Source organism: Pogoniulus pusillus, chromosome 10, assembly GCF_015220805.1.
Source record: "Pogoniulus pusillus isolate bPogPus1 chromosome 10, bPogPus1.pri, whole genome shotgun sequence".
NCBI classification, from domain to species: Eukaryota; Metazoa; Chordata; class Aves; order Piciformes; family Lybiidae; genus Pogoniulus; species Pogoniulus pusillus.
In genome coordinates this window covers 36,025,066-36,052,651 of record NC_087273.1, presented here as the reverse complement: position 1 = coordinate 36,052,651, position 27,586 = coordinate 36,025,066, and the positions used below count along the sequence as shown (strand labels likewise).

Genomic DNA, 27,586 nt, shown 5'->3' with positions numbered 1-27,586 from the left:
GTGCTAGGTTGGACTGGCTGATCTTGGAGGTCTCTTCCAACCTGGTTGATTCTGTGATTCTCTGAATGGCAGCACAGCCTGATGGGCTGTCAGCCACTCCTCCCACTTCTGTATTATCAGCAAACTTGCTGGGAGTTTTTTTCCTGATATTCTGCTTTCCCCTCTCCTTTAGGGGATCTTGCAATAACCTGTGCATGACAGATGAGATAGGCTGGTCCTGCTGCTCCGTTTGTGTCCTTCATTCTGATGCCAATGTTTTTCCAAAAACTTGAGAACATTTGCAGTGTTAAACAAAATAAATAAAAAGTTAAATTACTGAGTGGAACTGAAATAGTTTGTCTGCATTCATTTTGCTTTCACTACACCTGATTCATATCCCAGGTCTCACAGACTTGGAATTTGGTCTCGTTTAAAGCTGTAGTGAAATGGAGCAGGACTCATGAGATGTGCTGGACTTAGAAGAACTGACAATGACCAGACCTGTGTCTCTACTACACCAAACACTTGTCAGAATAATGAAGCTGAACTGATACTTTCTAGACAAAATAACGATGCTGTTGGCAGAGAGCAGCACTAACCATACTTTCACCGCAACTAGGAGGAGAGGAGAGGCTGAGGGAGCTGGGGCTCTTTGGCTTGGAGGAGACTGATGGGCAACCTCACAACTATTTATAAAGATGTAAAGGGTGAGTGCCAGGAGGCTGGAGCCAGGCTCTGCTCAGGGATGCCCAATGACAGGACAAGGGGCAGTGGATGGAAGTTGAGGCATAGGAAGTTCCATGGAAACATGAGACATTTTTTTCACAGTGAGGGTGACAGAGCACTGGAACAGGCTGCCCAGGGAGGTTGTGGAGTCTGCCTCTCTGGAGGTATTCAAGACCCACCTGGCTGCATTTCTGTGTGATCTGGTATAAGTGATTCTGCTCTGGCAGGGGGATTGAACTGGATGATCTTTTGAGGTCACTTCCAGCCCCCAACCTTCTGTGATTCTGCAAACCAGAAAGACTCCGCAGTACCTGTGACTGGACTGGACTGGAAAAGCTGTGACTGCTCCACCACAATCTTTAGCAGCAAACACAGCAACAGCTTTTACAAGGTTTTCAGGAGGGTGTTGCCCTTTTTGATTCTCAGATAAGTAAACTGAAAATCATGGATAAAGTACTCCAAGGCCAAACCAGGCTATTCTTCAATAAAGCTACATCCCAAAGCTTTTTTTCCTCATCTAGTTTGTCCTTTTGCTTCCCCTCTGTAAATAAGGAAGGAAAAGTGCTAAGAAGCTGCAATAATGCACAACAGATACCCAAATCAGCACGATGCAGGATTCCAGCCTGCTGTGAGCAGCTCACAAATTGAGAATTCAAACAATAGCACATGGGCTGCAATTTGGACGTTGAGAATTCCCTCGATTCCAGTTCCTATGAGCAAGCTATTGAGAAACACTGACATTTGGGCAAAAAAACCCCAAACACCAAAAGAACATTGATTTCCCAATGTAACTGCCATTGTAGTTTTCTGAGCTGTAAACCAATTCCCCCCCTTCCATCTCCACTCCTGATTTGTCATAACTTTTAGAACCAGTGATGACAACAGGCCATTCACATCACTGTGTACTGTCCTGCACAGTCTCAAACTGGTTCTTAGAAAGGCTTCTAACTGCATCCCAAATTACCAACGAGGAAAATATAAAGCATCACACCATCATTTCTGAAAGAGTGTGGGGAGGGGAATTGGAAAAGAGGAAGAATGCTTTCAGTTGTGTTCCATTCTTCAACTAGAACAGAGAATTACAACAGAATAGCCAGAAGATCCCCAAACCTGTAAAATGTCACTAAATGGGCTGACCTACAGGCTCTAAGTCAGGTCAGGTGAGTGAGAAACCAGCTTCCATACTGCTTTATCTCACTGTAATTGGACAACTCATACCACCAGAACAAAACCCAGCCTTGAGCTGTGTGAACAGAACACAATGCAACATCAGCACAGTCATTCTAAGAAACCAAACCCAATTTACCTCTAATTCAATCCTGCACAAGAACAGACAGTCATGCAGTGACCTGGAAGGATTTTTTGGTTTTGAAATGGACAAGCATTGCTGCTTGTGATGTTCTAGGAATACTCAGAGTACTGGACCATCATCCTTTGTTTCAAAGGCTGCAGAATGTCTCTGGCATTATCTGAAGCATGAAGCTGCAGATTTGGCTCTGTACCACTTCTCAGCATACTCCTTTGAAACGTATCAGCTCCAAGTAATCTGTGAAATATTCATGAGCTGGAGAATAAAGAGTGCCTGGGGCAGGGAATGGTACAGGGGATGTGACAGAGGGGACCGGAAGTCAAGATGATTATGACAAGCGTGGTTAAACACTGGCTCAGGTTGCCCAGAGAGGCGGCAGAAGTTCCATCCCTGGATCCATTCCAGGTCAGGTCGTTTGGGGCTCTGAGCAACCTGATCTAGTTGAAGATGTCCCTGCTGGCTGCAAGGGGGTGGGACTAGATGAGCTTTAAGGTCCCTTCCAACCCAAGCCGGTCTGTGATTCCGAGGGACTAAGAGGCAGAATCCCATCTGCTGCAGCAGCTAGGCGGGGGGGGAAGGAAAGCAGCTTATGACACCTTGCTTTCTTGAGGTGATAGCAGATCTGGCAGACATGACTCTTGGGAGAAATACTCTGTATTACCTGCACATGTGTTAACACATGCACTGTCACTCACACAACTGCATATATGGAAAACCATGGAATTTTCAGTACAGAGAACTTCAACTGGTAAGTCACTCCTAGCTCAGAGCACGGAACAAGGTATGCAGATGAGTGAGTCACAGCTCTGAACAGATACCTGCAGCTGTATTGCATTTAACTCAGAGAGAAAGGTCTTGAGTTTAGACACGTGACAGGTGGTGTAGGGCATGCAAAACCCAAGCTGGGGTCCCATCATGGAAAGAAAAAGACAATGAAACAGCCACAAATGAAGTGAAGCACCTCTTCTGAGCAGCCAGTTGCCCCTGTCATGCTGTGACTGTCTGCTGTCACATTCTCTGTCACCCAGAACCTTCCACTGTTAATGGGAAGCATTTTTGCTGCTTTCACTATTGTAACTGTTGAAAGTTAATGCAATTCAGTGTATTTTCTTTCCTTCACACTCCTTACTGGCCTCTAGCCCACAGCAAACAGAATATTATTTTCAATGCTCACTTCCACTTCGAGAAACAATTAAGGTTTGATTATTTCACATCTTAGCAAGAAATAACTGAGGAGTCCTCACATTCATCAGAAAGGAGCTCAAGTGCTTCATCCAACTGGGCACTTCAAGAATTTCAGCTGTGGTTATGTAATTGGAGAAGAAAAGCTCCTTTCAGTTAAAAAGGTAGTTTCTTATAGACAAAGAGTATTTCACACAAGAAATGTTTAAGAGGATTGTGGCTCTACCAAGTTTGTTTCCTGAAATCAGGTTCTACTTGTTACTTTCTTTCTGCAAGGTTGTCACCCCACTCAGACTCACAGAATGGTTTGGCTTGGAAGGGACCTTTAAAGGTCATCTAGCCCAAAAGCCCTGCAGCCAACAGGCCCATTTTCAACTAGAACAGCATGCTCAGAGCCCAGTTTAACTTGACCTGGAATGTTTCCAATGATGGGACTTTTACCACCTCTCTGGGCAACCTAGGCCCCCTTTAAACACAGAACAGAAGGGTCACAATAAGGTCTCCGTTATTGCGGGAGCCTCCTCTTCTCCAGGCTGAACAACCTCAACTCTCTCAGCCTGTCCTCACAGAAGAGGCATTACAGCTCTCTGATCTTTTTTCGTGGCCTCCTTGGACCCACTCCACCAGTCCATGTCTTTTTGATATTTGTTCAGTGAGCGTTTCTGATGGATTATTTTCCCTTCAGAAAGCAAGAATGGATTTAGTAAAGAATGAAAACATTTGCTCTGAAAGTAAGGTTCATCTCTCCCCTTCCACCAAACTGTTGATGCACTTTGTCTGACTACCTTTGTGAGGTGTAAAGACCTTGGGGTGTTCCCTGTACTATGAATTATCTTGTGGAAATGATTTGCAGTGTGGCTGAGAGTGCCAAATGCACTGTACTGGATCCTCTCAGGGACAGAGTTATGGTTTGCAAATGCCCACAACTCACACAAGGTTTTCCATCTGCCACTCCTTCGCTGTTGGATTTATGGCTGGCTGACTCCTAGCAGAAGGCAGAACCATTTCAAACAGCATGGAACACTGACTGTACTACTGAAGTCCATCTAAAATGCTAAGAAGTCCTTCCCCTTCTTCCTTCTCTAATCTAAATTTTGTGGTTCCTCTGCAAACAGTGTTCTCTCCGTCTTGCACATCCAGATCTAGCACTGAGCAAGTGAATCACTTTGTGTGATGGTCTCTGCCTTCGTCACAAGGCTGAAGAAGGAGCCACATGCCCAGGTAGAAAGGAATTGTCACAGTAAGAATTATGCAGAAAGCAGAGACCCTTACCAGATACTTTTTACAAAGGAACTAAGCCCCCAGTTGTGTTGGAAACCACAGGAAGATACAATTGCCTTACACAACACATGTATGAAGGTAATTTCAAAGTTAGGTCAGATGGGCCTGAGAATGGTCTCTTTCCTAATGAGATGCAGTAAAAAAATCCCACCTAAGAACTTCTTCAGTGTATCAATGCAAAGCCTTTTTTCCATTTGAGAATGTACAGTTCTCCTCAGAGGAGAGGCATGCCAGCCTGCTGAGCATTTGGGCCACAGAAAGGACCAGAAGGCTGAAACACCTCTCCTCTAAAGAAAGGCTGTGTGAGGTGGGGTTCAAACTGGAGAAAGGAAGGCTCTGGGGAGACCTTATTGCAGCCTTAAAGGAATCCATCAGAAAGGTGGGAATAATCTTTTCAGCAGGGCCTGTTATGATGAAACAAGAGGTGATGGTCTTAAACTAAAACAGGGGAGATTTAGGCTAGAGAGAAGGAAGAAACCTTTTACACTGAAGGTGTTGAGACACTGGCCCAGGTTGCCCAGAGACCTGGTAGATGTCCCATCCCTAGAGCCATTTCAGGTCAGGTTGGACAGGGCTCTGAGCAACCTGCTCTATTTGAAGACATCCCTGGTGACTGCAAGGGGAGGGCTGGAGTAGATGACCTTTAAAGGTCCTTTCCAACCCAAAGCATTCTGTGATTCATTGTTATTTTCTTCTTTTTAAGCAATCACAACAATACTGATGCAATGAACTGAAGTTTGCTGTGATTACTTCATACCTGTGCCTGCCAGTTCTGTAGAATGCAGCAAAAGGTTTGTTCATTGGTGTCTCTCTCTTTAAGGAAAAGCTTTTCCAAGCAGAATCCAATATGTTCATGAAGAGAATCTTGTTTATGGCAAACTTGCTGAAAGAAGAGTTTCTAAGATCTTGGCATTGTAAAACAGGCCAATTGACTATACAAACACAGAACTCACACAGGATAAAAGAAGAAAACCCCACAACCCTCATCTGCCCTGCAAGGTTCATGAAAAGAAACTAAAACTGAAAACTCTCCTCAGAAAATCACAGAATCACAGAACTTTAGAGGTTGGAAGGGACCTCCAGAGATCATCGAGTCCAACCTCCCTGCCAAGGCAGGATCACCCAAGTTCTTGATTTCACCATTCACCTTTTCTTGCACTAGCAGGTAAGTATGAGAACTGCTCAAGATGATCTCTTTTTGGGGTTACAAATAGGAGTAGAAAAATGAGGAAAGAACCAATTCTGGAACAAACCTGATTCAGGATGCCAGTTCCTTGGTGTGTCCATTAAAATGGAAGCCGACTGATAAATTTTAACCATATTTGCTTTCCCACTGCTGAATTTAGGCTCGAATTAAACTTTGTGTAAACCCCCCCCACCATTATAACAAACATTTCTAATTAAATCAGAAAGAATACCTTTACAATAGACACAACTGAGAGTGTTTCTCTAAAGCCAAATAAACTCCTTGAAAATCCTGGCAGCATCATTGTTGTCTTGTGTTAAAATGAACAAAATTAGCCCTAACTTAATTATGAGAAGAGACACCCTGAGACTGCTTAGTCTCCCAGACTGATTAACCTTAAAACTGGGATTACAACCACACTGACAAATACCACGACTCTATTTTGGTTTAGTCTGTGGTGTAAAATTTCTTTTTTCAAGCACTGGTGCTTAGCATTTGCATTTTTCCAATGCAGTATCAACCCTGTTTTATTTTCTTATTTCTTAACTTCTGCATTCCATCATCTTTCCTCTCTCTAATCTGGTGGTGAAGCATTAATTTAGACAAACATCACCACCCAAACCCTGGCTACTTGCAGAGCCTCATATAAACAAGGCTGTGGACATATATTAGTGTGGAGGAGCCTGCATATGCAGAGTCTGGCCAGTGAGTAGCTCCCCAAAGAAGAAATATGACTCTTGGCCTTTCTTTATCCTGTGATGTGAAGCTGTCTACTGGGGAAAAAAAAAAGATAAGTTTCCTTTATAGAATCATAGAATGGTCCAGGCTGGAAGGGACCTTCAAAGGTCATCCAGTCCAACCCTCTCTGCAGTCAGCAGGGACATCCTCCACCAGATCAGGCTGCTCAGAGCCCTGTCAAGCCTCACCTTGAGTATCTCCAGGGAAGGGGCCTCAGCCACCTCCCTGGGCAGCCTGTTCCAGTCTTCCACCACCCTCATGGTAAAGAGCTTGTTCCTAACCTCCAATCTAAATCTGCTCTTCTCTACTTTGAAGTCATTGCCCCTCATCCTGTCACTACAGGGCTCAGGAAACAATCTGCATCGTTCTTGTAGCCCCCTTCAGGTACTGGAAGGCTCTTATTAGGTCTCCCTGGACCCTCGTCTTCTCCAAGCCGAATAACCTCAGCTCCCTCAGCCTGGCCTTGTAGCAGAGGTACTCCACCCCCCTGATCATTTTCATGGCCCTCCTCTGGACCCTCTCCATGAGGTCCATGGCCTTCCTGTATTTAGGGCTCCAGAGCTGGACTCAGTAGTCCAGGTGAGGTCTCACCAGAGCAAAGTGGCAGAACTGCCTCTCTGGATCTGCTGGCAATGCATATTTCAATGCAGCCCAGGACATTGACCAACTCTAAGTGAAAAAATGCATGTGGCAATGTCAAATTCCAAGTGTAACTGATTCAACACTATCCCATACAACCAGCCATTACATTTTCAGTGCTCTTCTTTCCTTCTCTTTTCCTTTTTCTTCATCATTCAACTCATAAGTTATTACACAGCTCTATTAAACTTCTGATGTCAACAAGTGTTTCACAGTAGGGTAGGTTTAAAGCAACAGAATGTGGACCACACTTTTCTCTAGAGCATAATAAAAAGAAACAACGACCCACAGTAAAAATATAACATACATTTGTGTTGTATAATGATCAACTTATTGACAGGCAAATCTATTCTTTAACCAACTGCAGAGAACATGCACAAACTCAACAATGAATTTCAAGTGAACAGACTGAATGAAATTCTGCATCAGTCACCATAAGCTGGAGAAGTGGAGTAAATATAAGTGACTCTCAACATGCCTTGAAATATAATGAAGCTGGCTTTGGTCATAGTTTACTCTTTCTCCCACGCATACACTGGGAGAGTCCAAAACCAAGAACAGCATATAAATAACACCAGACCTGACAGAATGACCTACAACTTCCTTCTGAAACCCCCTCATAAATCCTGCCTGCAGATTCTAGATAACCAGCATCTGCACTTTTACTTCACTTGAAGACATTTTGAGATGCTGACACTGAGCTGTTGCTCACAAGCTGGACTTTGGGAGTTGAGCTGGATCAGCACTATTGTTTTAAGTGAAGTTGTTTCACTCTTTGGATAGCAGACAATACCTAAGTTTTTAGGGTCCTCTCTCCAGTCTGTACTATAAATGGACATGAAGTGGAGTCTCCTTCTCTGAAGAGATTCAAAACTCACCTGAATTCAACTCTGTGTAACCTAGTCTAGGTGAAGCTGTTTTACCAGGGGTGTTAGACTAGATAACCTCCAGAGGTCCCATCTAACCCTCACTATCCTGTGATTCTCTGATCAACTTTCAAGGCAGTTTTCAAGGTCTGCATAAGAATTCTGTTATTTTCCATTAATATATTTTAAAAAGACCTCATTATTACTTGTAATACAAAACATTCAAACAAAATGTTTCTTAATGAAGTCCAGCCCTTCCAGAGAAGAGGTTGTAGCCAGGTGAGGGTTGGTCTCTTCTCCCAGGCAACCAGCAACAGAACAAGGGGACACAGTCTCAAGTTGTGCCAGGGGAGGTCTAGGCTGGATGTTAGAAGGAAGTTCTTCACAAAGAGAGTGATTGGCATAGGAATGGGCTGCCCAGGGAGGTGGTGGAGTCACCATCCCTGGAGGTGTTGAAGCAAAGCTTGGATGAGGCACTTAGTGCTGTGGTCTGGTTGCTTGGATAGGGCTGGGTGCTAGGTTGGACTGGCTGATCTTGGAGGTCTCTTCCAACCTGGTTGATTCTATGATTCTTCTCCCTGCTCAGTGTCCCAGATTCTGGCCAATTTCACCAGCCACACTGGCCCACCGTACCAGTTCACTGACTCAGTGCTGTACCAGTACCTATTTTCTTTCATCCTCACTGCTCTGATATAAAATGAACACAGCCTTACTTCTGTAATGATAAATGTTACAGAATCATAGAATGCTTTGGGATGGAAAGGACCTGCAATAAGCAGGGACATCTTCAACAAGATCAGGTTGCTCAGAGCCCTGTCCAACCTGACCTGGAATGTTCCTGGGGATGGGGCTTCCACCACCTCTCTGAGCAGCAGGGTCAGGGTTTCAGCACCCTCAGTGTAAAAAATAATAATTAAAAAATATCTTCCCCTTCTCTAGTCTAAATCTCCCCTCTTCTAGTTTAAAATCATTGCCCCTTGTCCTGTCACAACAAGCCCCACTGAAAAGATTGTCCCAATCTTTGTTAAAAGGTCTCCTTTAAGTACTGGAAGGCCACAATAAAGTGTCCCTGGAACCTTCCCTTCTCCAGGCTAACAACTCCAACTCTCATCCTTTCTCTCCAGGAGAGGTGTTCCAGTCCTCCTTCATTGTTTTAAAGGACATCACTGCTTTAAGAGTGTATATACTGAGGGTGATGCTGAGTGTCTCGGCTCTCTAGCAGGCTTTTGCTGAGGCTCTGAAGCGCTTAGGCGTGGGCTGCAAATGCATGTAAGCCTCGGCAAGTCTGCAGTTTACCTTTGTAGAAAGGACGTGGGAAAAACCTATCTCCAAATTAAGCACAGGACACTAGCACAGAAAAGTAAACACAGACAAGGCCAGCTGATGGCCCTCGAATTTGTTTAATGGATGGTAGCTCCAAACAGGGCTGAGCTGCTGTGTTACACGAACGTGTTCTGTGCCTGCTATTACAGTGTGTGTGCAAACAGGCAGGGGAAAAAAATAAGACAACCATTCAGCAGGCATTCAGGAAGAACTGAAATATGTTGTTGACTAGGGAGGGAAGAACATTTCTTCAACAGCATCGAGTCAGCTTTGCTGTATTCTTTCAAAGGAAAGGAAAAAATACTTCATAAACCAGCTTAAAAATAGTCAGTGTGCTTTCATGTGTCTGTCGTGACTTTGCTTAGTTACTTAAATGGAGGTTAAGGAATATTGCATGTTTGTCTGCCCTACACTTTTAACCCTTTTTTTGGCTGTTCTAAAACCACAGGCAACAGACTGCCATGCACACAGAAGCGTGTGAGAAAATGTCTGCTTTGGTTTTCTGTTGGAGCAGCCCATCCAGGACTCCTCAAAGGCTATGCTGATGTTAACTAGTCAATAGGAAAAGAGATTTGTTGTATTCACTTTGACAAGACAGGGAGGGTGCTGAGTTTATTAACTCTCTTCTGCTTTAAAATGAATAGTACTATCTTCTCTAGGTGAGGAGGCTGAACCAGTGGGTACATGCCTGCATGCCATACTGGTTATTGGCAGATGGCACCTTCACAGAATGACATAGAATAGTAAGGGTTGCAAAGGACCTCTGGAGATACCTGATTCAACCCCTCTGCTCAAGCAGGACTACTCAGAGTGGGTTGCCCAGCACTGCAACATCCAGGTGGGTTTGGTAGCTCTTCGGAGAAGGAGACTCCATAACCTCTCTAAGCAGCGTGCTCCTGTGCTCTGGCACCCTCACAGGAAAGAATTTTTGCCTCATGTTCAGATGGAACCTCCTGGGTTCCAGTTTGTGCCCACTGCCCCATGTCCTGTCATCAGGCTCCACTGAAAAGAGTCTGGCCCCATCCTCTGCCCATCTGAGCTCTGCCCTTTAGATACTGACAAGCATTGAGAAGATGCCTCTCAGTCTTCTGGCTAAGGAGCCCCAGGTCTCTCAGACTTAGTTTTCACACTGTCACTTCTTCCAAACTGGAAACAAAAAGGCATTTGGGGTGCTTCTGCAGCTGTTTATTCCATATCTTTGTACTCAGTACTCTACCATGGTCTAGTTATGATTACCAAAATTAAGACTGAATTAAGTCTAATGATTTTTTTTTTTGACTAAGTTGGGGGGGGCGGGGGGAAATCCAGAGCAAGAGATGAAGTGGCTATTTCAGAGAATTCCCAGTGTGTATTTTAGGAAACCACAATTCTGCCTTTCAAGAGTGTGGTCTAGGAGTTAGTAAACAGTGAGAATTTTAAGCGTTACACACTGCAGAATGACTTTTGTCCTATCTGGCAGCCACCTCTGTTTAGAAGACTCATCAGTCTTCTGAAGTAATTACTCTGTAATTATAACCCCTCTATTTTTTCCCCCCCACCATTAAACAACGATTTACTGGTTGATTAAAGTTTATGCTTTAAATCAGGTAATTGGAGAAAGCTCATTTGTTAACCAAACAAAGTTTGCTTCTGACTTACGGCATGAATTTTTAGAGTTTAAGAAGGATGTTGCAGGAAATCTTAAAAGGAAAAATGAAGAAATTTTAGGAGCACAGCCCTGTGAGGAGAGGCTGAGGGAGCTGGAGTTGTTCAGCCTGGACAAGAGGAGGCTCAGGGAGACCTCACTGCTCTCTACAATTACCTGAAAGGAGGATGTAGCCAGGTGGGGGTTGGACTCTTCTTCCAGACACCCAGTGACACAGTCTTAAGCTGTGCCAGGGCAGGTTTAGGCTGGATGTTAGGAAGAAGTTCCTCACAGCAAGAGTGATTGGCATTGGAATGGGCTGCCCGGGGAGGTGGTGGAGTCACCATCCCTGGAGGTGCTTAAGAGGAGGCTGGGACTAAACCACTTAGTGCCATGGTTTAATTAATTGGAAGGGTTAGGTGATAAGTTGAACTTGATGATCTTAGAGAGGTCTTTTCCAACCTGGCTAAACCTGTGATTCTATGATTCTGAGTTGTTTATGTATGAACCAGAATAGAATTTCAGATGGAAGAATCATAGAATCATAGAATGCTAGGGGTTGGAAAGGACCTCAAGAGGTCATCCAGTCCAACACCTCTGCCAAAAGCAGGATCACCTAGGGCAGGCTACACACACCTAGGTAGGTTTGGAATCTCTCCAGAGAAGGAGACTTCACAGCTTCTCTGGGCAGCCTGTTCCAGTGCTCTGGCACCCTCACAGTAAAGAAGTTTCTTCTTGTGGTGAGGTGGAACTTCTGTGTTCTACTTTGTACCTGTTGTTCCTTGTCCTATTACTGGGCACTACCAAAAAGAGGCTGGCACCTTCATCTTGACAGCCACTCCTCAGACATTTAGGGACATTGATAAGATCCTCTCTCAGCCTTTTCTCGGGACTAAACAGCCCCAGTTCTCTCAGTATTTCTTCATAGGAGAGATGTTCAAGTCCCTTCATCATCCTCATAGCTCTCCATTGAACTCTCTACAGCAGACCCCTGTCTCTCTTGAACTGGAGAGCACAAAACTGGATGCAGTATTCCAGATGTGGCCTGACTAGGGTAAATTAGAGGGGGAGAAGAACCTCCCTAGACCTGCTGGACACACTTTTCTTGATGCACCCCAAGATGCCACTGGCCCTCTTGGCCACAATGGCACATTGCTCTCCCATGGATAACTTTCTCCACAGAGCTGCTTTGCAGCAGGACCACCCCTAGTCTGTACTGGCGCTTGGTGTTGTTCCTCCCCAGATGCAAAGTGATTATGGCTTTCCCTTATCACCATCAAAATTCATCTACACAAGGAATGAAACATTGATAGTTGATATTTCTCCTCGTGTTTCTAAACAATCAGTCCTATTAACCAAGTTACAAAATGCTAAATGAGTTAAAAACCCACTATGTTTACCTCCATTTATCATACATACATCCACATTTACTTCATCACCCATAATGATGAACAAAACTTCATTAAAGGCACAAAGCAAAGATGAAAGTGGGTTCTGAGTTGTTTCACACCTTCTGGCTCTGTCCTGCTAATAAAAATCATGTCTCAAACATGAATCTGAAGCCACAGTCATATGAAGTTACTTTTGAAAATAGATGCCCCGTCATGTGTAAAGGACTTCAAAAAGGTTTAGGCCACAGCTCTCCACTCAGAATGCAGGACAAATCTCTCCTCCTCCTCCATACTTCTTGAGCTACTCTTTCCCACTCTACCTCTTCTTCTTTCCCTTCCACCAAAATCCCCACGAGATTTCATGAATTCACAGAATCACAGAGTGGTGGAGGTTGGAAGGGACCTCTAGAGATCATTTAGTCCAACCCCTCTGCTAAAGCAGGCTCACCCAGAGCTGGCTGTACAGGATCACAATGTCCAGGCAGGTTTTGAATCTCCCCAGAGAAGACGACCTCAGAATCTCTTTGCACAGCCTGTTCCAGGGCTTGGCCACCCTCATAGGAGGAAGTTTTTCCTCATTTCAACATCTGCAATCAGTATTTTGTGGGCTTCCCTTTCAGGGAGCTGCCTTGCCTGCACACACATGTGCACAGAAACACCGAACAATCTTCCAAGTATGCAGAGAACAGAGAAAACAAACCCAGGACTTTGCAGACATGAGGCAGAACACATCATGCTGCAAGACACACATGTGCAAAAACCTCATTTACTTTCTTCCCTCTCCACACTTGATCACCTTCCCTCTGTTTCTGTTTTCTCTACATGGTCCTAATTGTCCTAACAAGAACCAGGTCTGGCACTGGGACTGTCAGTGTGCAGGCAGCGTGTTTTGGAGCAACAGGCCAACAAAACCTTTCCAAACACAGAGATGCCAGAGTGTCACACACTGCAGCACTCCCAGGTGGTTTGACAAAGCCAGATTTAAAGGAAATAATTTTGGAGTTCATCTTGAATTATATCATAACACACAGGCACCACTGCTCCTCTCCAGGGACAATATGAGCAGCTTAGTAAGCTCCTTAACATTTCTTCCCTAAGTGCTGCAGATCCTCCCATTATTGATCTTTGTTACTTGCTAGTTTAAACACAGACTTCTGGACTAATGACTTAGAATTACAGACTCAGTTTTGGTTGGAAAAGACCTGCAAGATCATCAAGGTAACTGTTAATCCAACACCACCATGGCCATTAAACCATGTCCCAAAGAGCCATGTCTACACATTTTTTTAACTGACCCAGGGCTGGTAACTCTGCCACCTCCTTGGGCAGCCTGTTCCAATGCTTCACAGATGGTACAGAACTACAGAATTAAGCAGACTGGAAAAGACCTTCAAAATCATCAAGTCCAACTTATCACCTAACACCTTACAATTAATTAAACCACGGCACTAAGTGCCTCATTCAGGCTCCCTGCCAGTGTGTTTAAATTAGAGCCCAACAGTGAATGCCAATGGAGAGCCCGTGATCAAGTACAGAAAGCAGAGCATAACTCCTAGATTTAATCTGATCTATATGGTGTGAATTATAAACCACACCTAAAATGCTGAGATGACAGGAAGCACCTCCTCCCTTCTCTTAATAAAGAGGCAAGCCCCAAAATTCTGCTGTTCCACCGCCAATGCTGGGAAAACTCCAGCCTCACACACTGTTAGAATAAGCAACCTGCTTGATACCATCAAGACAAAAGATGTTATCACCATGGCACTTTCAAAGGAGACAGATTTAAGAATGAACAAAGACCTTGGAAGTGAAAAGGTTAATACTGAGAAAGGTGACACTCTTGCAGGTGGCTTGGACTCATTGAGGATTAGTGGTGGGAGGGACTGAAGGAAAGATTTAGCTGCCATTGCCTCAACACAGCCTGTGTGTGACCTGTCTGTGTGAGAGCTTTAGCAGAATCCAATTTGGAGAATGATACAGCCAACCTTCTAGGAAAATCCCTCGAAGAAGCAGCACTGAGTATCGAATCCTGAGGCCAGGCTAAGTGAAAGGACATCAACTGCGCTGCTGCTTCTCCTTCTTTCCAGCCATACCTGTGGCCTGTACACACACCAGCATGCCAGACTGAAGAGCCACAGCAGACAAAAGCAGCAGGGAATGCCAAGGAGGCTTTCTGACCTCTAACTTTAAGAGGGAATTTAGATATCACTATGTCCATGCTTGTAATGAAACCTTTACAGAATCATAAGAATCATTTAGCTTGAAAAAGGCCTTTTAGATCAGCCTAGCACTGCCAAGGCCACCACTAAACCATGCCCCCTCAGCACTGTATCTATATGGCTTTTAAATACCTTTGGGGATGGATGGTGGCTTCACCACTGCCCTAGGTAGCCTTCTGCAGTTCTTGACAACCCTTCTGGGGAAGAAGGTTTTCCTAATAAGCTTCCCATGGTGCAAGTAGAGGCTGTTTCCTCTTGTCTTCCTATTGCTGTTACTTGGAAGAAGAGATGACACTTCTCCTTAGACTGAGGGGATGGAGTGCACTCTCTGTAAGTTTGCAGGTGATACTAAATTGAGTGAGAGTGTTGGTCTGCTCAAGGGTAAGGAAGTCTCTGCAGAAGGATCTGAACAGGCTGGATTAATGGGTTGAGGCCAGTGGGATGAGGTTTAACAAGGCCAAGTGCCAGGTCCTGCACTTGGATAACAACAACCCCATGCAGTGCTACTGCAGTGGAAACTGCCCAGCAGAAAAGGACCTGGGGGTGCTGGTCAATAGTTAGAATCATAGAATCATAGAATCAACCAGGTTGGAAGAGACCTTCAAGATCAGCCAGTCCCACCTATCACCCAGCCCTATCCAGTCAACTAGACCATGGCACTAAGTGCCTCATGCAGGCTTTTCTTGAACAACTCCAGGGATGGCAGCTCCACCATTGAGAAGATCCCTCTTCAGTCTTCTCTTTCCAGGCTAAACAGCTCCAGGTCTCTCTATCTTGTAAGATTTTGCTAAATGTAGACATCATGAGAATAGTTCAAAAGTAAGCTGAAGCTACCCAAAATATGATGTAAGATTTATCACCATAAGCAAAACCAACCTGCTGAAATCCAGGTAAGTCAAATGGGGACAACAACTAAATCAAATCAATTTTTCAAATAAAAAGCCTTTTTTTTTCTTTTTGGAAATTAACTTTGACATTTCACTTGAAAGAAAGATTAAAATGGAAGGCAGGGAAAACAACCTGCCAGCTTTATGGTATTAATGGCAATGAAATATATAACAGTCATTAAGGAAAAAATATGGCTGATGGCCATGCAGTACTTCCTCCTCTCAGAGTTACATAAATTATCTTGGTAGTTAGTGATAAAAAACAATTCAGATCTTTGCTGATGATATATTTACCACTGTCAGACCACAAGGTCTGACTTCTGGCTCAGTCACAGATTCATGTTTGTTACATGTATCACAACAGCACACTTAGGAGAAGTGCAGAGATATGGAGGGTCATGTAAGAACCTGAAAAGGGTCTAAGAAGCAGACCCTCATCCTCATTTCCATGAAGGAACAGTACCCTGCTAATTTGGAAGGGCATTAAAGATCAAGGAAAAGCAACTTTTATTCCCAGTGTAAATAAAACCTTTGCCTTTTTGTCTTTCTGCTAACTCTATTGCCAGCCAAATGTTTCTTCCACAGTCATAAAGAAAATTAGGTTAACTTTCAAAAATACAGAAGCTCTGTTCTGCAGCCAAACCCAGCTCTTCCAAAACACACTGTAGTTGTAACTCACTTAACAGTCAGCAAGTTGGATTGCTGACTTTATAATCTGCTAAGAATGCTTTCCAGTGTTTTAAGTCAACTTTCAGTCCAATATTTTTAACACATGGTGGGATTTTTGGAACTTGCTTTGTTTTGTTTTGTTTAGAGCAGATAAATCAATGGTGGCTTACTGATAAGAATTTAGCTGATGGTGTGGGATGCTTTCTCCCACAGCTGGAGTAATGAAAGCACGGCAGATGTTCCCAAACCCCACATTAAGCAGTTATGTCAGCACTACACTGCTTCCTTTCTTTCCTTCGCCAGTTAACGTTGACCATGGGCAGGTTCTCAGACAAATGCCACCCACTCCATCTGAGCCAGAGACAGTAACCTCATAATTAGTATCTTCTAAGAAAACAGATGTTTCCTTGAACATCTCCCCTGTGAGGAAAGACTGAGAGAACTGGGGCTGTCTAGTTCTGAAAGGAGAAGGCTGAGAGGGGATCTTATTAATGTCTATAGATATCTGAGGGGTGGCTGTCAAGATAAAGGTACCAGGCTCTTTTTCGTGGTGCCCAGGGATAGTACAAGCAATAATGGGTACAAGCTGGAACACAGAAGGTTGCACCTCAACATGAAGAGACACTTCTTTACTGTGAGGGTGACAGAGCACTGGAACAGGCTGCCCAGAGAGGCTGTGGTGCTTCATTATCTAGAGAGATTCCAAACCCACTTATATGTGTTCCTGTGTGGCCTTCCCTAGGTGATCCTGCTTCGGCAGGGGGGTTGGTCTAGATGGTCTCCAGGTCTCTTCCAACCCCTAACATTCTGGGATGTGTTCATACCAGAACTGGGTGTCTCACCCAGTCTCACATGCTCTCTCAGATACAAGGCACTAACTCTGAATAAGGTCCATCCAGTGCTAGCACAGAAATGTTCTGGGCAAAGCAAACACCACTGGCGCACAGTACAGAACTACATTCATGCAGCAAAGACACAGCAGCTTTATGTCTCCTTGCCATTGACTTTGTTGCAACTGTTTGAATTTTCAAGGCATGATGGAGGGACAGATAGAAGTTGTGTGCATTTTTCTTTCTGTTAAGATTACAAATAATCCTTATCTGTGAGAAAAAGGCTGTTTGATCAGTTTAGTGATGTGGCTGTTCCCAAGTTTCAAGTCTTCTGCTGTAAGACGGAAAGCTTGCAAATGTGTCACTTAGCTGTCATATTTTCAGGTAGATCATGAAATGGAACACACAGGTACACTCAAGAGATATTTAACTATCAAATTCTATTTCATAAATGTGTCCTAAAGGTGAAGAACTACAGAAGTGTAATGTTTACTGCTATAATAACTAACTTCAGAATAAAGACAAGACAAGCCAGTTAGAAGATGTGGAGGGAAGACAGAACAAAACTTGAATAATCTTTCTTTCAATTTTCAGAGGAAAGGGTAGTAGGATTTAGTTTTATCTTTCAGGATAGTAGACTTCACAGAATCACAGACTGGTTTGGGTAGGAAGGGACCTTTGAAAGGTCTTCTAGTTCAACCTCCCCATGGTAGGCTGAGACATCTTCAGCTAGATCAGGTTGCTCAGAGTCCCATCCAACCTGACCTGGAATGGTTCCACCACTTTCAGCAACTTGGGCCAGGGTTTCACCATACTCAGTGTAATAAATCTCTTCCTCCTCTCCAGTCTAAATCTCTCTCTTTTAGTTTAAAACCATCACCCTTTGTCCTGTCACAACAGGCCCTGTCAAAAAGACTGCCCCCTCTTTCTTATGGGTCATCTGTAAATACTGAAAGGCCACAATAAGGTCCCCTTCTTCATTCTAGATCCACTTTCTCCCCAGGTATGATTTGTTTTGGGTGTAACAGGATACTTAACACTGTTCTCCTTGTCACAGCCTGTAGAGAGGTGTCACTTTTTTAAAAGGGAAAGTATAATATCATTAATATTATAGATCAGTGTCTTCCTTTTTCACCTGGTCCTTTCAGCACCATTTTTCAAAGCAGGCCTGAGGGATGCATTGGTTTTTACTGATCACTAATGTAAAGGCTATATTAATTTATTTTAACTAGATGTCATTATTCTATTCTCTTGTTCTGATATCTTATTTGAGTGAAAGTAGGCTGTAGAAAGAGAGGTGTTGGTCTCTTCTTCCTAATAATGAGTGATAGAATAAGAGGAAACAACCTCAAGTTGCAGCAGAGGAGGTTTTGGTTGGCTATTAAAAGCCACTTTTTCACTGAAAGGGTTCTCAGATGCTGAAACAGGCTCCCCAGGGAGGTGGTTAAATACTCTCCATCCCTGGAGGTATTTCAAAGATGCAGAGATGTGGTGCTGAGGGACATGGTTTAGCACCAGGCTTTGTAGACTTAGATAATGGTTGGACTCAACGATCTCCAAGGTCTTTTCCAACCAAAACTATTCTATGATTGTACAGTCATAAACAGCCTGAACTCTTCAGCAAGCTTTGCTCAGATCTGTACCATGGTGGTGGATGTAGGTGAGGGCAGAGAGGAAACCACTGATCACCATTTAGGACAACTTTCTACTTGCCTTTTTGTGTACAACCACAGCTTTCATTTGCAGTCACTCTGGACTATAAACAAATGCCCAGCTTTGGCTAAATTCAGTCTGCTGAGGTCAAGTGAGTTCCTTCCTACGCATAAATCATTTTCCCTCACTTCCATGTGCTGATGAATCATTATTGGGTCCTTCTCTTTCCCAAAAATAGCCTGGGAAGAGGGAAAAGAAGAGATGACCTGCAGCACCAAAATTCCCTGTTGCGGCAGATGTGTGTCAAGCCCTTTTGAAAGACCTCCTGCTTCCTCTGCCTCAGCCCTGGCACCGAGAGCAGAGAGGACAGGAAACAAAGCACTGAGTGCTACCACAGCCTTGTGGCATCACTGCTGACCACACTGCCAATGACACAAATCACAACACACTGGAGCGTGCTCTCTGCAAACCCCAAATCACATAGCAACTCTAAGAATATACATTTTCCTAACAGCACTTCACATGAAATGTGCATTTTTGGGCTAGGTTATTACACAGGACAGTTGAGTTCTGCAGCCCTGGTATGATCATGGACTATTTCTGATCAATCTGTTTTCATGAATGCGCTTTGGTTTATGATTTGCACCTTTGCAATCTACTACAGCTCTCTTTTCAGGACAGGTCCAGCCAGAAGAACCTCTTTTAGGATGCTGTGTTGCGTACACATGTGCAGCTTCACTTGATGTACATGGGGCAGAGAAGACCCAAATGTATTTAATTAAGACTGTGTTTAGTAAAATAGTGCTTAGCATTTTTCTCCTCCAGAAATTAGCAATGCAGGTCTGCATCCAGTCAGGTAAGGATCTCAGAAGCTTTAGTGGACTGTGAAGACCTGGGACCATTAGGTAGTAGTAGGTGGGAGCTGCAGCTCTCCAGTCTGGGAAGAATCTCTTCCCTTGGACATGGATGGGTCTGGGAGGACACTTGCTATAACCCCTCTGCTGTCTTGACTTCCAGCCCTGGAGGAAAGGCTGAGAGATCTGAGGCTGGGGAAGAGATGACTGAGAGGGGATCTTACTGATGTTTACACATTTATGGAAGGGTGGGTGCCAAGAAGGGGCCAGGCTCCTTACAGTGGTGTCCTGTGACAAGACAAGAGGCAATAGACACCAATTGGAACACAGGAAGTTCCACCTCAACATGAGGAGAACCTTATTTGCTGTGAGGACAACAGAGCACTGGAATAGGCTGCCCAGAGAGGTTGTGGAGTCTCCTTCTCTGGAGACTTTCAAGATCCATCTGGACACATTCCTATGTAACCTGCTCTTGATGATCCTGCTTGGGCAGGGGGCTTGGACTCAATAATCTCTGGAGGTCTCTTCCAACCCCCTACCATTCTATGATTCTAATTTCAGTGCTGCCTGGGTCTCAGAATTTAAACCAAAGCATTTCCCTCTGATTGCCTCCACATTTCTTAAACTTTGTGGTTTAAATCAAACTGACTTTATGTGAATCTATTTCAAATGGAATAAAGATACTTCAAATTTTTGATATTTTTTTCCACACTCCTCCTTATTAGCTGTTAAATAATCGAGGCAGAATATTTAGTTGCATAATAATGGCAAGCTATGATAAACCAATCCATTCTTTTTGCTCAACATGCTTAGCCTGAACAGAGGATGAAAATGTGAAATCTTGCACTGCAGCCACAGCTTGCTAATTTAAATGTGTTTGGGGCTCTTTGCTCCTCCATGCATGATTATAAACTGAGATTTTCAGTTGTGTGCTGTAAGTGGAGAAGTGTGCCAAAACCCACTGTGGAGCTATCACATCTGGTTTTGAATGAACCTTCCTTCTGCAGAACAGGGGCTGGTGCCTGATGGTGCCCACGCAGGAGATCTGAAATAAAGTTCTGAAGATCGGAAATTGTAAAGTTCTGGAAACTGTAAAGTCATTTAGGTCTAGTCCCACTCTTGCCTGGTTTTGGGTGCTCAAGGCCTGACCATGAAGTCTGAACATTTTCAAGGACAGAGATCCCACAGCCTAAGTGGGCAATCTTTTCCAGTGTTTGACCACCTTTGTGGTAATGACTTTTGTCCAGGTATCCAATTTGAGTTTCCTGCACTGGCTTTTGTGTCTGTTGCCTTTCATACTATGACTACACACTTCCAAAAGGAGGCTGAGCTCCATCTCTATACCATCCCATTAGAGAGCTGAAGATAGCAGTAAGATCTCCCCTCAGCCTTCTCTTTGAGATACAGGACATGAGAGAAGCTATTCACCTGCATTCTTTCCATCTTCACCCGAGTATATCTGTTGGACAGCAGGGTGCAGATGCCCTTCCATACCTTATTAAGGGTGGTTCCAGTTGTGGCTGTGAGCTGCATGCAAAGCAATACTTACTACTGCGCGCAGTCGATCAGCTGGTACTCGTTGGACCTCTCGAAGCACGCCTTTACGCCTTCATCATCCCACAGCTTCTTCGCATGCTCAAAGAATTCCTGAGAATTGGAAACAGCACAGCTAAGAGGACGTTGCTCAGACATCCCAACCCCCAGTCTCTATCACAGAATCACTGAATGCCTCTGGTTGGAAGAGACCTCAGAGATCACGCAGGCTGTGATGGTTTGGGTGTCCCCTGCCCCCCCCCCCCACTTCAGCAATCACCCAGACTAGACTCAGCTGGCTCTGGAAATATGAGTGAAGCTTGTATTTACAGCTGGCACAATATACAAGCAGATATTTACAGTATATACAGTTATAGGCAGAAATAGACAAGATAAGAGGTAATACAGAAACACAACACCCCTCCCAGAAACCTGAGTGCCCAGGAGGGGCTCTCAGCCACCCCTTCACCTTCCCCCGACCCCTCTCAACCTTACCCCAATCCCAAGGAAGAATGGAGGTTTGGCCAGGGGGTTAGGAAGCAAAGTGGCTTAGCCCAAAATGGAGGGTGAGGTTAGAGAGCTGCAGCTCAGCCAGCAGCCCCAGTGAGAGAGATTATCTAATGTTTTTATTTCTTGTTCCTACACATCTCAGCAAGGCTGTGAGCGAAGTAGACATCCCCATTGTTTTCTTTCTACAGCCTGTAATCTAATTCTTCTCACCAAAACATTCTAGCCTGCTTCAAACTAGCACACAGTCAAACCCTCAGCCCAGCACTGAAGGGTCAACACTAAACCACGTCCCTAAGCACCAGCTCCATACACTGTGTTGCTTCCTTCCCCCCTTCTTCATGCTTTATACTTTCTGCAGAATGACAGATTACACCTCCAGAGAAGAAAAGGAACAGAATTTATTAGCTAACTGGCAGTAAAATATTATGAGCACATGGCTGCTGACAGCTTCCAGTAGGTGATAGGTAAGGAAGAGTGCCTTCAAAATTCAGTCCTCTCCATATATGAAATTTCCTATAAGCAGAAATATTACTGAAAGGAATGTCCACTTCATTTTCAACTGAACCTATGCTTCTCCCACAGGAAATGCAAAAAGCTGCTCAGCTTATAAACATCAGCTTTCCAGAGAAAAAGGCAGCCTGTAACTTTAAAAGGATTGTGTAATTTTCCTGAAAAACACAACTTTCCACTGCTCACTATTTTCTCAGGCAACACTTTTTGAGAGTCTTTGCTCAATGCTGCTCCCTGCAAGCAGCTGCCTGGCACAATGTGCTTTTCCTAGCAGCTATCCCAGGCAACCCAGTCCAGAAATATCTCCTGGAAGCCTTTTTTCAGAATTACTTGAAAGAGGAATCAAAGCAGTCCTTGGTGATGGTGAAGCCACAGCTCTGGTGTATAAAACACACACACGCATCTGATGCTGCCTGCTGGCTCCTCTGCTCCTCCAGCTCCTGCTGTAAAGATGCTGCAGCTCCTTTTAAAGCTGGGAGTCCATTTTATGTTCTATCATTCCATACCACCTCCAGAAGGATTAAAAAGATGTGTAGATGTGGTGCTGAGGAACATGTATCAGGAATAGTGTGGCCAGTAGGATGAGGGAGGTCATTCTTCCCCTGTACTCAGCACTGGTCAGGCCACACCTTGAGTGCTGTGTCCAGTTCTGGGCTCCTCAATTCAAGAGAGATGTTGAGGTGCAGGAAGGTGTTCAGAGAAGGGCAACAAAGTTGGTGAGGGGCCTGGAGCACAAACTCTATAAGGAGAGGCTGAAGGAGATGGGGGTGTGCAGCCTGGAGAAGGGGAGGTTCAGGGGTGATCTCATTGCTGTCTACAACTCCCTGAAGGGAGGCTGTAGCCAGGTGGGGTTGGTCTCTTCTGCCAGGCAACCACCAATAGAACAAGGGGACACAGTCTCAAGTTGTGCCGGGGGAGGTCTAGGCTGGATGTCAGGAGGAAGTTGTTGGCAGAGAGAGTGATTGGCATTGGAATGGGCTGCCCAGGGAGGTGGTGGAGTCACCGTCCCTGGAGGTGTTCGAGAAAGGACTGGCTGAGGCACTTAGTGCCATGGTCTAGTTGACTGGATAGGGCTGGGTGCTAGGATGGACTGGCTGATCTTGAAGGTCTCTTCCAACCTGGTTGATTCTATGATTCTATGGTTTAGTGGTGGCCTAGCAGGGCTGGGTTAATGGTTGGACTTGATCTTAAAAGTCATTTCCAACATAAATGATTCTGTTGTTCTACGATTCCTGGCAAATCAAACCACAGCTGAGTTTTTCCAGCTACAGCTTTAAAAGAATCAAATGAAGAGTAGCTAGAAAAATTAATATTTCCTTTATCACACAACTGAGTCTTTCCTCCCTCAAGCCAAATTGTTACAGTAATATGTCAACAAACACAGAAGCTGCCATCTCTTAGCACCTCAGCACTGCTACTAAATCACCAGAGCCCTCTGCTCAGTCATAAATCTGTGGGAGCTAACAAATTGCTTTTCCATGGTTCACTTTGGCTCCGTGCAGAATGGGCATCACACCACTATTCTCTTTGTGATCCTCTCAAAGTGCTGCAGAAGTATCTGATTTCTGAGGCTTTCTGAAGTTGTTGGCAGGTCCCTCCCCACACCTTCCCAGGATCAAAAACTTCTCCCAAAAGACAAAGTTCACAGCAAAAGATCCTGGCAGCGTGGTGAGTTCTGTATGGGTTTCCCAGCCTTGCATAAGACTCCTGTAAGGGTGCCCCAGAAGGTGAGACTCAGCTCCTCAGCAACTGCCTGTCACCTCCTGGTGATGCTCTCAGGGAGAGATGAAATAGGACAGGATTTTCAGAACAAATCAGTACTGACAATTACTTAGCTAAGCTTTGAAAATGAGCTACAGAGGTCCTGCATAACCCTCAAAATGCTTTTATTTCCCCCTTTCACTGAATCATAGAATCATTGAGGCTGGAAAAGACCTCTGAGGTCATCAAGTCCAGCTTATAACACCATGGCATCAGCTAAACCATGCCACCAAGTGCCACAACCAATCTGTTCTTAAAGACCTCCAGGGATGGTGACTCTACCACTTCCCTGGGCAGTGCCTACTCACCCTTTCCATGAGGAAGTGCTTCCTAATATCCAACCTAAACCTGCCCTGGCACAGCTTCAGACCATGCCCTCTTGTCCTGTCACAAGTTGCCTGGGAGAAGAACCTGACCCCCACCTGACTACAACTTCCTTTTAGGTAGTTGTAGAGAACGATAAGGTCCCTTATAAGTCTTCTCCAGGCTGAACAACCCCAGTTCAATTTCAGTTACAATGTGCACAGTGCAGAGAGGAAGAGGAAGATCCATTCCAAAGTTTAAAGATGCTAAAGCAGGTGTGAAAAACCTTCACAGAAAACCTTGGAGGAAGAAAGGAGGCAACAATGGAGACTGGCATATGCTTATACTGCCCTTGGAATTTATTTCCTCACCATCCCAAGGCCATGTTTATTTGCCTTTGTTACTCTAATGACTTCTACAATGATTGTTTAAAACACTGCAGATGCACCTTTTGAAGTTGCATGACTGCTACTAGAAACTCTCTGTTTCTACAGCAAAAGAAAAGTAAGAACAAACTCGAGAAGGGACAAGACAACAAAGTGAGTAGGAGAAAGGGGGACACATGTAAGAGACCACAACTTTCACAGCCTTTCAGTACTTAAAGGGGGCCTGTAAAGAGGATGGGGACAAACCTTTTAGCAGGGCATTTTGTGACAGGATGAGGGGTGATGGTTTTAAACTAAAAGAAGGAGATTCAGATTAGGTACAAGGAATATTTTTGCCATGAGAGTGGGGAAATCCTGGCTCAGGTTGCTCAGAGAAGCCCCATCCCTGGAAACATTTCAGGCTCTGAGCAACCTGACTTGTGGAAGATGACCCTGCTTAATGCAGGGGATTTGGACCAGATGACCTTTAAAAGTCCCTTTGGATCCAAACAGTCTGTGATTCTATTAGAAAAAGAAAAGAACTGGGTGTGTAACAATGATAAAGACCAGAAAGATGGAACATTCCTCAAACGTAAAGCTAATGCTTGGTTGACATTTAGGGCACCAGCCGAATGCATCTGACTTGTGGCGTCTCTGTCCAAAGAAAGGCAATGGCTCCCTAGTGGATAAAGCAAATTCTGGATAAGCATCAGGGTCCTGAGGGAGAGGGATCCAGCTCTGCCACCCTCTTCAAAGGGTGTGTGGACAATTCCAGCCCTCCCTCCTGCAGGCTCCCACTGCCGCAGGCATGGGGGCCAAGCACAATGCAGCTGCCTTCCCATCCTCACCACCTGCCCATAAAGCCATCTAAGAGGGGAATCTACATCTCCAAAATGTCCCCTACACAGCCCATGGGAAGGGGATGGGAAGAAGAGAAGGATGTCATTGTGAAAGCATCCTTCCCTGCAATGGGGGATGGACTGAGAGATGGCTGCTGGTGGAAATAAATAAGCAAATAAATCAAACTGCACAGCCACAGGAGTTTCTAACTTCACTTCTGTTTTTACATCCTCTCTATAAGCTTTATTTACTCTTAAAAATCTCTTCTAAGAAAGAAGCAATCTTTTCAGCTCAGCTTCTGAGAGCCTCCAAATACGCTGTAAATACAGGGTTTCCATATTATATGCCTCCAGAATTTCCACCTGACCATTATCTCTCAAAGCAGCCTATTTAAAACGACTTCCAGACTTGTAGATCAAAGCAAATCCTCTCAAATGGAGCAAATACACTTCCCTCATTAAAATGTACTGATCTGCTGCAGAGTACACTTGCCTGCAAATTGCCTCCCACACAGCTACCCAATCCTTCTTTCCCAGGTGACTAAAGCCTTCCAGAAAAATCCTGCTTCATTTCAAGACACCGAGTACCACGATCCAACTTTTCACACTTGTTTTTAATCCCTTTCTTGTCTGCTCTAACTTCTTCACTGTTTTTATTTCTCAGCTGCTGAAGGTTCCTATTGTACAGTCAAGCACACAGGATGATCCTGCCCACACATGCCAAACATGGCTGGGTCCCAACCTACTCTCCATCCTAGGACAACCTTCAGATAGCAGTCACCACATTAGCTTCAACCTCTACAACCAAGTCCCTTTTCCCCAAGCAACCACCCAGCAACTGCTCCTCACTCGCCAGCCCCCATGGCTCATTCCCATAGACCTCAAGGTTTGTCACCTCTTCTTTCCCTAGCTATGACCACATCACAGTGACCTTGTTGGCAAGCAGGCATTGTTAAGCCAATAAAAGTGCAGGCTTTGGGTTAAGCACAAGTTATCTGAGGGGCTGCAGTACCCTAGGGTGGCAGCCATGTCTGGCAATGCCTGCTGCAGGGAGTCACAGAAATGTTGCGGTTGGAAGAAACCTTTAAGATCATCGAGTTCAACCATTAGCCCAGCACAGCCAAGTCACCACTAAACCTGTGTCTCTCAGCACCCTTTTAAAATCCCTCCAGGGATGGTGACTTCACCATTTCCCTGGGTAGCCTGTTCCTGGGCTTCACAGCAGTTCTGGTGAAGAACATTTTTCAGTGTTCCAAGCTGGAAGAGACAAGGTAGTTCATGGGACAGTGAATTAAGATTTGCTCTGGCTGATTAAGGAAGATGGGCTAAAACTTTTCACTTAATATTCTTGGTGGACAGCAAACTATATAAAAACAGAATCAGAATCAACCAGGTTGGAAGAGAGCTCCAAGATCGTTCAGTCCAAACTATCACTCAGCCCTATCCAATCCACTAGACCATGGCACTAAGTGCCTCATCCAGTCTCTACTTGAAGATCCCCAGGGATGGTGACTCCACCACCTCCCTGGGCAGCCCATTTCATGACCTTGGGTTAGTACAACACAAATAAGGTTTAAGAGTAGAGTTGCAACCTTAGTGCCTTACATCCTGAGATGAACTAATAAATATTTCCTTAAAGGTCTGACTGCTGAAAAGTGGCTTTTCTGAAGCTCATAACAGTCAGGGTCAGGTCCTCTAGGAAGAGCTGGGACAGGAAACAACAGGGACATGGAAAATCACTGCTGCACTTGGTTTGCAAGCACATGCAGCTGACCTCAGTTGGATCCAAGTCACCAAAATCCTCTAAAAATCTTTAGTATCCTGAAGAGAAGCAGGATTAATGTCCCATGCCTGAAAGCAGGAAAGCAGCTGCATCATGACACATCTGTGAACATCAAACAGAGCTGTTTCCCCCAAACTCTTCCTTAGGGACAGAGCCACACAAATAGTTGCACCTACTACGTAAACAAACCCATTAATCTGTTTTTGGAGGGAGTACTTTTATTAGAGCAGTAAAATAAATGATGATGTCTCAGGTCTCAGGAGTCACAGGTCTTTTTGTTCTCCACACATTAATCGACACCAGTTAGCTAAGAATTTAAGTCAGGGCAATCCCAAGCACAAATATAGGCCAGGGGAGGAGTCAATCAAGAGTAGTCTCGAGGAGAAGGACTTGAAGGTGTCAGCTGCTGAAAAACTCACCATGAGCTGGCAGTGGTCACTGCAGCCCAGAAGGCAGCTGTGTGCTGGGCTGTATCAAAAGGAGTGTGACCAGCAGAGCAAGGGAGGGCAGTCTGCCCCTCTGCCCTGCTTTCATGAAACCCCATCTGCATTACTGTGTCCAGTTCTGGTGTCACCAGCATAAGAGGGACAAAGAACTGATGGAGGTCCAGAGGAGGATCACGAAGA

General features: G+C 44.6%; 1 protein-coding gene across 2 annotated transcripts in view; it reads right to left on the bottom strand.

Moving 5' to 3' along the window:
- GNAL (G protein subunit alpha L) overlaps positions 1 to 27,586 on the bottom strand; it is a 247,645-nt gene that overhangs the window by 48,892 nt on the left and 171,167 nt on the right. For both annotated transcript variants that reach the window (XM_064150235.1, XM_064150236.1), the window contains exon 5: positions 20,906 to 21,003. In XM_064150235.1, the coding sequence (XP_064006305.1) occupies positions 20,906 to 21,003 (98 nt within the window). The remainder of the gene's footprint in view (positions 1 to 20,905; positions 21,004 to 27,586) is intronic.